Genomic DNA, 12,474 nt, shown 5'->3' on the forward strand with positions numbered 1-12,474 from the left:
GGCTGGCAAAGGGATCTGCCCCAGCCCACAGGATGCCACAACACACCTCCTCTGGGTCGGAGTCTCCCAGATGCAGAAGGCCACCTGACCTGAGGAATGCACCTGCCCCAGCATCACCTGCTGGCCACAGAGCACACCTCTCCTGCCCTCTGGCCAACCAGCAACCAGGCTCTCTCTCCTTCTCTTGCATTGTGGGCAAAGGCAAAAGGAAGGAAGTTGGTGGCGTCCTCCCCAATTTAGCTAGAAGCGGTAGAGTTTTATTTGGGGGTGTGGATTTGATCCAACACGTTTCGATTCGGCGTGTGAAAGAAACCAGTCACTCGTGAGAGGGGCCTGTACCCATGAGTCTCTGTTCTGAGGCCAGTGAGTTGCACAGAGATACAACGGGAAGCTTCTTCCAAGGTCAAATGATTCTAGTGTGCCTCTTCACTGGGAGCAATGGAAGGAGGCAACCCCAGAGCCTGGAAACCTCCAGAGCTGCAGCAGGCAGCCTCTTCTCTGAGCTCTAGTTGTTACCTACGTAATGCTGTTTCTCATGGCAAGTTCTGCATGGGCCTAGTAAGGTGAGGTGAGAATATTATTGAAAATGAGAAAATTCTCTGCTAGAAAATCTCCGGAGAATATTCTCCACACTGTAAATTCTAATGTCAGAACCAGTTTTACAACCCACTTTTTAAAAATCTAGTAAATTATAAGTCAAGCTGTGACATTGCCAGTGTAAGTAATGAATGATGATTTTTTTTTTTATTCAGTTACATTACTGTCATTCACCATTGGCAGTTCTGAAATGTGAACTACAGAAAACAGGGGGGGGGGTTTAGTTTTAAAAATGCTATTCATTTAATTTGATGAACATTTGAATTTGTATGTATTTCAACTATATGTAATAACCTTTTTTCTATTTTGGTGTGACCTTATTCTTAGCAATTCTATGCCCTTGGCCATACAGTGTTTTGTTTTGTTTTTCTTTTTTTAACAGAAAGTATCTTTAATGCTTTATACACTTGAAGTACCTTTATACACTTAAAATTATGTGAGGTGGGCTTGATTTAAACAGTTGACATTTCTATATTTTTATTTAGTGCCAGTAAATAAATAAAGTTTTTGCAGTGCCATTCAATGGTACAAGGGGCCACTTACCAGAGAATGACATACTGAAATATATTATCATATAATAATACATTTAATGTTAATGGATTCTTTTTATATGTATGCATATAGTTTTGTTTATCAAGTATATTAGCTAATTATACCATTTTCAATTATTAAAATTATATCATTTTCAATGCATTAAAATGAATATTCTCCTATTTTAAATGAGTCTTCTCTAATATTCTCATTAATCAAGAATATTCTCCAAAAGATTATTCCCGAGAGTTTAACATCACTACATGGGCCTTGAACAACACTAGTGTGTCCAAGCCTGTGGTTTGGGGGGCATTTGAATCATGTCAAGGTTACAAATTTAAGCTGGTCTCAAGGACAGTTTTATTTTTTTGCCAAAATGGTCCAAAGGAAATGGATCCAAGAAACGGCAGCTCTGTGATACGAACTACCTGACAAATCAATTTCCTGGATTATAGGGAGGTGGAGGGAGAAGGAAAGGAACCATGACAGCAAATCAGCGCTCAGATCTGCTGCAGGGTGAATGTGCCTCAAATGTGGCAGCTTTAAAATATTAACAAAATGCCCCACAACTACCATAATGGAGTGGATCGCTGGGGAAAAGTTCTGGGGGTTGCAGGCCTCAGTGTGTATGAAATAAATCCTTTCTGGCTGAGTTTGGAGATTGTATGTCCCTATACATGTTCCCAAAATAGATACGATGTCTCCCATTCATTACTTTTATCATTAAGACCAAAGTGCCCTTGAACCAGGGAAGATGTGTGAGTAAAGGCACTGTTGACCAGAGGCAACAGACCATCTGTCACAATGCTGTCCCTTTCACAGTTAAAGGAGGGTTTTTTTTTGGAAGGGGGCTATTAGTTTAACAGCAAAAAGTGTTTGCATAAAGGTTCTGAACCTCTCTGCCTGAAATCAGTTGCTCCAGAGGCTTTTCACCATTCCTTGTTGGGAAGAGAGAAGGGGCTGCTTCAGGCAGCAGATGGGCATAATAACATAAGAAGAGCCCTGCGGGATCAGGCCCATGGCCCATCTACAGCAGCATCCTGTTCTCACAGGGGCCAACCAGATTCCAGTAGGAAACCCACAAGCAGAACTCCGGGTGCAAGAACACTCTCCCCTCCTGCTGTTTCCTGCAGCTGGTATTCAGAAGCACGGAAGTGACAGAAGGGCATTGGAAGGGAGAACAGTGTTTGTTCCCCCTGCGGTGGAGAACGATACGCAGGAAGACGCCTTATACTGAGTGAGATGACTGGTCCATCTAGTTCAGTATTGTCTACACTGACCGGTAGACTCTTCAAGGTTTCAGGCAGAGCATCTGTCCCATTCCTACCTGGAGTTCCCCAGAATTGAACCTGGGACCCGCTGTCTGCAAAGCGTATGCTCTACCGCTGAGCTATGGGCCTTCCCCAAATGGTATCACTCTGTCGACTGGCCAGCTTTAACCAAGGGGGCGCTACCTCGCCCTTCGCCCTGCAGCAACTCAACTTAAGAGGGAGGGGAGCCCTCGGAAGATGGGGGTCTTCGGGAATCATGAGGAGCCACTTGATACAGGAGCATGTGGGAAAGCAGCACAGTCACGTCTAGCTGGGCCCTGACACAAAGCCGCCTGCCCCCCTCCCCCAGCGATGAGGGTGCTCCCCTCCTTACCTCTGCGTGTCAGAGATGCACCACCAGGCCCAGGCCCAGCCCCCGTAGACATACTGCTTCTCGTCCGAACCGCAGCAACCACCTGCAGAGGAAGCAGAGAGAGCGGTTGGGAATGGGGGCTTTATTTTGTCTATTAAGGATGGCCACCGTTCCAAAGGAGAGGCATTTCCAGGGCAATCAGCAAAGTAGTGAAAAGCTAAAGGCAATGGTATGACCAATATGATGACAACAGAGCCCGGATATGTCAAACTGCTGCACACCCGCTCGCCTGTTTAAACCCTGCCTCCATTTCTGTCCCCTTCCATCTGCCTGCATTTCCAGATTGTAAGCATCTCGTTCTTTGTAAATCGAAAAGGGCATAAGGAGAGCTTGAGAGCTCAGGCCAATGGACCCGCTAGTCCAGGATCCTGTCCTCCCAGTGGTCCAAAGAGATGCCCCGGTGGGAAGTCCGCAAGCAGGACTTGAGCACACCAGAGCCCTCTCCTTTGCTGTCCTAAGATTCTAGTCCTCATGATCATAAATAAAGGAAAATAGGAAGCTGCCCTTTCGGAAGCCAGTCCGATTGGTCCATGGAAGGTGGTGGACTCTGCTTCACTGGAGGTTTTTGAACACAGGTTGGAGGGTCATCTATCAGGGATGCTTTAGCTATGATTCCTGCATTGCAGGGGGTTGGACTAGATGACCTCTGGTGTTCCCTCCAACTCTATGATTCTATGACCAGAGTTCTCTCCCCTCCTGCAGTTTCCAGCAACTTATATTCAGAAGCACTGCAGTCTCCAGTTGTGGAGACAGGGCACTCAGGCTAATAGTCATCCAGCCCTCTCCCCCATGGATCTGTCCAACCACCTTTTAAAGTCATCCAAGTTTGTGGCAAACATTGTTTTTCACAGTTGAACTACGTGCTGTGTGAAGAAGGCCTTTCTTTTCTCTGTCCTGAATCTTTCAACGTTCGGCTTCATGGGATGCCCACAAGTTCCAGTCTTATAAGGGAGAAAAGCTCTTCTCTATCTACTTCCTCTCTGCTAGGCATAATTCAATAACATATAATTGCAAAGGAAGAGTATACAGGAGTAGCCAACAGTTGCAGAGAGAAGGTCAGGCAGCCAAAGCTCAGAATGAGCTCAGGCTTGCAAGAGAGGCTGAAAACAGTAACAAAAGGTTTCACTAGCTATGTCTGAAGCAAGAGGAACAAGCAAGCGGTAGCTCCTCTGCATGCAGAAAATGGAAAAAAAGCTATTGGGTGAAGGTGGAACAGTTCAACACCTACTTTGCCTCTGTCTACACCCAAAAGGAAAGCAGTGCCCAATCTGGGGATAATAGGATAAACAATGGAAGGAGGGAGCTGCAGCCCACGATAGGAAAATAGGTAGTGAGGGAACACCTAGCTACTTTAAATGAATTCAAATCTCCAGGGCCTGATGAGCTGCACCTAATGATACTAAAGGAGCGGGCAGGTATAATCTCAGAGCCTCTTTCTATAATATTTGAGAATTCTTGGGGAATTATCCCTGTAGATTGGAGGGGGGCAACTGTTGTCTGCATCATCCAGAGAGAGAGGAGCCATCCCAGTTGTAAAGGCTGGCCTCCAGGAGCCTCTGGGGCACAGTCGGTGTGTGACCACTTACAAAATGGTGCAGCAAGAGTTTCTCACAGACAAGTCATCCACATAAATTTCTTTTTTTTTTTAACTTTAAACTTCTCTGTTGGGGGGTGCACAACTGCCTGCAACTGCCCTTAATTTTCTCATTGTCTTGGCAGCCATAGGAGAAACTTGCTTTCCACTTTTTCAAAAAAATAAATAAATTAAAAAGCAAGTTCTCAGAACTTCAGAAATAGCCATATGCAGCTTAATGGATAAGAAACAGGAGCAGGTGGGGGCTGGCACCATAAGACACTCCCCACTCTATCACACACACTCCCACCCAGGCCCAGTGCAATTTCCTGCTGCAGCTGTGCAGGAAAGATTAAATCAGGAGAGGGAGCCAAGAGATCACCTATGACCGAATTGGTGCAGAGCCATTCAGAAGCTCTCCTCCTCCTCCTCTGGCAGGCAGGCAGGGAACTGGGCCAGTTCCCATTCCTCTGCGTGTGACCCACGCCTGTGACTTTCTCAACCTCAGGGCTCTGCCAACTGTGTTTTGCAACACACCGTCCTCAGCAGACGGCCCCCCACAGCTCAGGAAGATTTAGGAAGCAGAGGAGGAAGGAAGCATTCTGGTCCCTACCCGGCCCAGAAGGAGCTTTTATTAGGTCGTTTGATTGTAAAACGAATATTGTATCCCCCCCCCCCCGCCTTTCCACTCCTGCACTTCCGTCAAATCTCCAACTCCTTGAACGCCTTTGTGAATCAATTCTGCCCAATCGTTCAGATTGATTGCAGTCGTCTCTCAAAGGAAAACAGAAATAAAATATCTTCAGAACAAGCAAGGAAACCAACGGCAAACAGTGAACACCCTGTTCCTTCAGAGCTGTTTGGCATTAACACGCCCCTCAACGGGGAGCCCAGAATTATCCCGGAGGATTCAGCCCAGAAGCACCTGTGGGAGATGGGGAGGCACCTGGGTGCTTTAAGAGTCTGAATGCCAATACCCCACCGTGGCAACAGAAGGGGCCTGGAAGAACCAGTGGTTTCACAGCAAGCCTGCCCGCTCTCAGGGACTGCAGGATCCAGTAAAGGGGACCTAGAACTTTCCAAATCCCCGAGAAAAACCCAAAAACTCCACTGGGCCTCCAAGATGTCGGTGGCAGGGTGCCTGCGGTGCATGAGAGGTGCCAGGTTCAATCCCCAGTGGCATCTCCTGGAAGGAGACCCCATGTCTGAAACCCTGGAGAGCTGCTGGTGGTCAGTGTAGGCTATAGTGAGCGAGAAGGACGCGTGGCCTAGCTCAAGAGTTACTCAGAAACAAAAGGACTGGAGTCTTACTTTAGGAGAATGGCTTGTGCAGCTCAGCGGCAGATCATCTGCAGAAGCTCCAAGGTTCAATCTCCGGTGACATCTCCAGGCAGGGTTGGGAATGGACCCTGCCCGGAACCCTGGAGAGCCACTGCTGCCAGCCAGTGTAGACAACACTGAGGTAGGTCTGACTCAAGGGAGGGCAGCTTCCTCAGTTGCTCATTAATCAGCCACTTTCCTTCAGCACCCACCACTCTGGAGCTCCCCCTGGCTGTTCATTCACTTGCAAAAAAAACCCCCTCCATTGCCAAATGCAGCCCTGCAGGCAAGAACTTCATCTCAGAAGCAGGGGTGGGGGCTAGTTCAGAAGGCGAAAGCAGCCAGAATTCAGGTGGACTGGTTATTCTTCCACCCCAAAGCAGAAAATCTTGCTGGGGGGTGTAGTTGCAAATGATGCTATTTTGGGGGGAGGGGAGGGAGGCGGAGACTGGCACTGAGAAAAGCTGGCCAGCCACACCCGCTGCTGTTTTCTTCATTCTGCCTCAGGGAGGTCCCTGCTGGCTGTGTAATCAGATTTGCTCAGATGGAAGGAAAAGTGCAGCCAGCAGACGAGAGATCCTGGGAGACAACGTTAGAAACGGAGATATGAAAGCTAGGGGTTAAATGGCACCTTAAACCGAGGTTATGGGCGCAACAACGGAACATCTAGGTGTACTTTTTAATAACAAGAATACAACGCTGAAAATGAATGAACTGCAGCTAAAATATTTTGTTCATTTTTCACATGGTCTAGTCCTTCCCCTGCCCACCCCCATAATATTCTTAAGAGGGTCTCATCTCCAGTCTTCACGGAATAGCTGGAAGCGGGGAGGAAGAAAAAGGTCCTCCTTTCCTTCCACTCCACAGTTTTAACCTGAAATATTAGGTGCAGTTCTGTGCCCAGAGCTCAGGAACCCTCCCCTGGGGACCACCATGAGCAGATCATCCCAGTTCCTTTGCCATTTTGGAGCACTGATGAGGCTCTCTCTCTCTCTCTCTCTTTCTCTACTGCTATTTGTATAAATTTAAAAGGACTTTGCAGCTCACTCTCTGTTTTTTATAGAGTCACACACAAGCACAGCAAGGTCCACATTCACAGAATGTCAACTAACTTCCTTATGGAAAGACATTCTGGAATTTATTTTTTTTAAATATACCTTTAAATCTGTGAATATTCACAGGAGAACTATGATTGCGACTGTGATTTTCACATACGATGAAACGCTTGAGACCATGTACATTTTTCTTTATTACAAGCTTATGGGGTCCTTCTTATATCCTTCTCTTTTGTATTGTTTTGTTTTGAAATGTATTTAACTCTCTGTTTCCCTTATCCACTTTATAGGTATTTGTACCCATTTTCCTGTATTACAAAGCTGTACTAATATATATATATATATTTATACTTTGTGATATATCTAGTATACAGTATTGCAATGTTTAGCTGGTCAGGTATTGCCCAGCCCTAGGCCTTACAGTGGTACCTTGGGTTAAGTACTTAATTTGTTCTGGAGGTCTGTTCTTAACCTGAAACTGTTCTTAACCTGAAGCACCACTTTAGCTAATGGGGCCTCCAGCTGCTGCGCCACCACCGCACGATTTCTGTTCTCATCCTGAAGCAAAGTTCTTAACCCAAGGTACTATTTCTGGGTTAGCGGAGTCTGTAACCTGAAGCGTATGTAACCCGAGGTACCACTGTATTACGAAATGCAACTTTGAAAACTCTTCTCAAACAGGGTGACAGTAAAGGCTTAGTTGTAAATCTATTCATACTAAATTGGCACAGTGGTGGAATCTGGGACTACACAAGGGGGGGGTGACCCGCTTGTGATCTTCCAGAGGTACCTGAACAGCTGCTGGAAAGAACAAAGCATACTCGCTTGATGCAGCAGCAAGGGTTTCACCTCCTGGGTTGAAAATACTACATCTCCTAATTACATGCAGCTTGACATGTAAAGGAAGCAGAGCACGGCTTGGAGAGGAAGCCCCCCCCCCCCCGCCTAGAGAGCTCTCCCAAACAAGGGTTTGGAGGGGGAGAAGGGAAGCAGAGCAAAACAGAGGCTGCTCCTCCCTCTCTGCTGCTAAGTCTTGGCAAAAGGAATCCTGATTCCCGAAAAGATAGCAGCTGTTGGAAAGGAGCCCACCTCTCTCCAGAGAAAGGCTGTTGCACAACGGCCTGTCCTTCCTTACAAGCTAACGGGAATTTTGGCAACAGGCTGCCTGCACAGACGCAAAGTGGGTCACGGGTTCATCCATCTAATCTCATTTAGACAGAGAAATAAGACAGGCAGTGATCATGCTGCATCTCAGGGCAACTGCAGGCTGGTGTGCTAAACTAGCCAGCAATTTTGGCAAACAGTCCCCTAAGCCACCAGCAGAGATACAACCCACACCTCAACAAAAGCAGCAAAGCAAACACAGATTGTTTGCTTGGCAGTTAAAATAGAACAAGGCAGCATGAACAGTCCAGCTGCCAGGTTATCGTGGACTTGTCTCGGGGGCTTGACATTCCCTGCAAACATCGGAAAATGCTGGACACACACACACACTCCACTGCAAGACTTCACGCCACAGGTGGGCTGCAGATTAGTAAGGGGGCCTCAGTTTAAACCTAGTCCAGCCTGCCACAAAAACTAGCTGGGGAAGCCATTCCCTGTCACGGAAGGAAGCAATTATTCCATCCTAATAGGTTAGTTAGTACCTTGTCAGCACTGGGTGAATGCAACTCTCACCCTGATTATGATGCTTTGGGGTAGGATTTAAACAAGCAAAAATCCTCCAGAAATCTTTCCCTGGCAACAGTTCTCCTGGTGCCACTTGCTAGTTAGGTGTAAGTTTTTTATATTCATTTGTTATACCATTGGATTTCTTGAGGAAGAGGTGCTGGGGCCCAGGCCCTGCCGGAAGCCACAGGACTCCCGTAGCGGAGTCATGGGGCCTTATCCAAGATATGGAGGGCCAGGATGTGGTTACTCAGATCAGAGGCATGTTGATTACTTCATGTCCTCATTGCAGAGAGAGGGCAGGGTGGGATGACTCTGGCACTGGAAGAAGGTTCGGGGGTTTCGATTTGATTAAGTCTTCTGCTCGCAAGGCTCCAGGCCTCCTGACACGCACAGGAACACAGCCTGCATTCATCTGCTGCTGGACACGGACCAATCCTGCAGTGCTAAGAACGCTTCCCATTTCAAAAAGTGCCCAGAAAGCAGATGGGAAATGCTGTCCAGTAACACCATAGACCCTTGGACCACCCTTTTCTCCTATCGAGGGCAGGCTGGCAACACAACTTGCGAACACAGCCGGCCTGCCACAAGACTGGGGGAGCAAGAGGGGAAAATCCAGGACTGATCATGCCTCTTGAGGGCTGGTAGCATGCAGACAACACAAATGTATGCTAGTATGCCTGTATAAATTCACACAAGATAACTGGGGTCAGCCTTGTTACTCCTATGCTGGAAAATACCAGCTAATAACAATAATTTAAACAAATACTAATTTTATTATCTAGCTGGGTTTCCCAACCAACCTGGTCAGCTTCCAGCACATATAAAAAGATAAAAAAATGTCAAACATTGAAAACTTCCTGATACAGGGCTGCCTTCAGATGTCTTCTAAAAGTTGTGTAGTTCTTTAGCTCCTCTGCATTTGACGGGAGGGCATTCCACAGGGTAGATGCCACCACCGAGAAGCCCCTCTGCCTGGATCCCTGCAAGTTCACTTCTTGCAGCGAGGGAACTGTTAGAAGGCCCTTGGAGTTGGACCTCAGTGTCCAGGCTGAATGATGGGGGTGGAGACGCTCCTTCAGGTGTAATTAAGTTTAAGAGGAGTGCAATTATAAAGCATCAGATTAAACAGGTATTTGTACAGCCTAAGGTTTTATTTTCCATGTGAAAGAGGCTACTAGTGGGAAGTTGATGTTCTACGGAAATATGTGAAATGAGGGAAGCCTCTGGGTCATGAACTCAGAGAACATCTACTCAACTCTCAGTCCCCACGTCTACAATTTGGGAGAATTGTACTGCTCTACATTACAGAACTGTTGGGAGGATTACAAGGACTACATACAACACGTGGTTTGAGTGCTCTGGAACATGGTATATAAAATGCTAAAAGCTAATGCTGGTGTATTTCCATCCCACACTGTTCCCGTCCGAAGTCTAGGCAGGGGTGGGGTTCTCCCTGCCTATCAGAACTTCCAAGCAGGCAAGGAAGGACAGTAGCTCAGCAGCAGAGCACCTGCTTTGCCTGGAGAAGGTCCCGGGTTCAATCCCCTGATTCTCCAGTTAAAAACATACCAGGGAGCAGAGACAGTGGAAGATCCGCAGTTGCCCAAGACCCTGGAAGAGCTGCTGCCAGTCAGAGTAGACAACACTAGGCAGAGGATTAGTGGCTTGACTCAGTAGGCAGATCCTCAGATGAAAACAGGAAGCATTCAGCACCTGCCAGGGATTCTTTAGCTCTGATGATTCCTGCATTGCAAGGGGTTGGACTAGATGACCCTCGGGGTCCCTTCCACCTCTACAATTCTGTGATTCCGTGTCTGTAACAGGATTAACCTGCACAGCCAAGGTTCATGGAAGACACACTCTGCCCATGTTCATGTTATATTCCATATTTTCTTTCCAGACCACTCGAGGCCATTTCCTTCCCAAACAGAAAAAAGCAGGAGGGTGTGGTGGTTATTAAGAGCGCTATGTTTTCCCCAGAATGATTTTCCATCTACTGCAGTAGCTTTGGCTACACTGAGACAGTAATAAAAGGGAGAATGGAGGCTCTCAAGGGAGGTGGAGGCTCCCACCACCGACACACACACCCTGGCCGCTTTTATGAGCTGAACTGGCCTCTTCCAATTGTAATCACAGCAGCTCACACCTTCTTTTTCCTGAAGATAACTTACTGGGCTACAAATCACGTATTTTGCAGGATCCTCATGAACCAGGAAGAAAACATTTCAGGAGATGCACAAATACAATCAATCTAAGTTGCATTTTCATACAACTGTTTCCCATCAAGCAAAAGCACCTGCCCACTTTAATACGCCTCAGATGAAAACAAGAAGCATTCAGCACCATTTTCTTAAGAGAAGTTCAAATCACCGAGAAATGGATCTCTAACTAATTTTGCAGTTTGTGTCAGGAGCGGATGGGAGCTTAACTGAATGCAAACCAGCTAATGCTCAGTCCAAGCACTATAGACCCGGTGGGACACATTGTGTCACTGTTGTGATTATTATTCATAAACAAAAACCCAAGGCCTTGTGGGGAGCTCCGTGCTGTACAAGGTGGGTTGTGTGTGTGATATCATTAATATTAAGGCTAATTTCAAATTTCTAAAGAACTGTACACTTTTTTTTAGGACAGAGACTAAGTGGCAAGGAAAATATGTGTGCATGTTTTCCAGAGACACAGGGTGTTCATTTTTGTTGCAGCAAAACCAACAAATAATCTTATGCCATAATAAGAGTTGTTGGTCTTTAAGGTGCCACAAACAAGACTATTGTGTAGGTTGTGGGTTTGTCTCTCCCCCCCCCCATATTAGGCGGTATATAAATGCCACAAATGGTGTCTCCCTGTGTTAAGAGAGATCTCTGCATACTTTTGTGTTTATGTACATGAGTATATATTTATGGGGGGTGTACAAGAGAGAAATATCTTTGTATATGTAAATAACACTCTTTCTGTGGCTGCAAACATAGCATATATACGATATAAATAAATGTGCACAGGAGAGATGTGATATACCTATATGTGCATGATATATATATCTGTGAATGTGTGCAATACGTGTAAGAGAGAGATCATTGTGTGTCTGTAAGAGAGATGTGTTTGTAATGTGTGTGCAGGCGTAAGAGAGAGCTCTGTGTGTATGGGCTCTATGTTGTTTGCATAAGCAATCTCTGCGTGTGTTCTGTAGGTGGGTGCATAAGAGAAATCTCTGTGTAAACGCGTGCTGTGCTGTTGGCGCGAGAGATCCGTGTGTGCCGTCTACCCATCCGTGTGCAGGCGTGGGAAAAAAATCTATGTGTGCGTGCCCTCTCTGTGCGAGAGACACCTGCGCATTTGTACATGCTGTGCCGTTTGTGTAACAGGGAGATCTCCGTGTGCCTGGGATAGATGCGCGTGTGTGCTTGTGCAAGAGAAATCTCTGCGTACCTGTCCGCTCCCGTGTCAGAGAGCGCTGTGTGCATGCAGGCATACACGTGTGTGTGCGTGTGTGTGTATGTGTGTGTGTCTGTCTGTCTGTGTGTCCTACATGTGTCCCCACAGAGGGGAGGGATAAAGCCCCCCCTCCCAGGCCTCACCCAATTCAAGGAGGAGGACCCCCCCCAGGGAGGAAGGAGAACAGCAGGAAGGAAGAAGAAGAGGGCGAGGCAGACCTTCAAGGCAGACGACGAGCTGCGGAGGGAGGGGGGGCCTCAGCGTCCCTCCCCCCCCTTGAGGAAAGCAAGCCCCCCCTCACACTCCCCCCTTGGTCTCCTTACCTGACACGACGAGGGCCTCGTTGGGCCCCACCGTGTGGCAGTTGCCCATGGCGACTCGACCCAGCCAACGCCAAGCAGCAGCCCGCCCCCTCCCACCGACCACCACCACCACCGCGCACGCGCACTGCGCTCCGCCCGATTAACGGGTCGGGGGGAATCTTCGGGAGGAGCGGCAGCTGCCGCACCGCCTCCTTCCTCGGCTCCTCCCCCGCCCCTGAAGGCTCCGCCCACAGGAAGCGCGTACGAGGCGGGGGGGGGGAGAGGGAGCGTGGGCGGGAAAAGGAAAGAG

General features: G+C 47.6%; 1 protein-coding gene across 3 annotated transcripts in view; it reads right to left on the reverse strand.

Annotated features, from left to right (window-relative positions):
- The window catches only part of FLOT2 (flotillin 2), a 27,617-nt gene extending 15,216 nt beyond the window's left edge, over positions 1–12,401 (reverse strand). For 2 of the 3 annotated variants that reach the window (XM_083587864.1, XM_083587863.1), the window contains exons 1-2: positions 12,186–12,341; positions 2,773–2,854 (exon numbers count right to left, since the gene is read on the reverse strand). In XM_083587864.1, coding sequence (XP_083443990.1) covers positions 2,773–2,854; positions 12,186–12,234 — 131 coding nt within the window. In that variant the 5' untranslated portion in view covers positions 12,235–12,341. Of the gene's footprint in view, positions 1–2,772; positions 2,855–12,185 lie in introns of all 3 variants that reach the window. The other variant, XM_083587862.1, reaches the window with a different exon arrangement.
- Positions 12,402–12,474: the final 73 nt, after the last annotated feature.

Source organism: Podarcis filfolensis, assembly GCF_964270895.1.
Source record: "Podarcis filfolensis genome assembly, chromosome: 15".
NCBI classification, from domain to species: Eukaryota; Metazoa; Chordata; class Lepidosauria; order Squamata; family Lacertidae; genus Podarcis; species Podarcis filfolensis.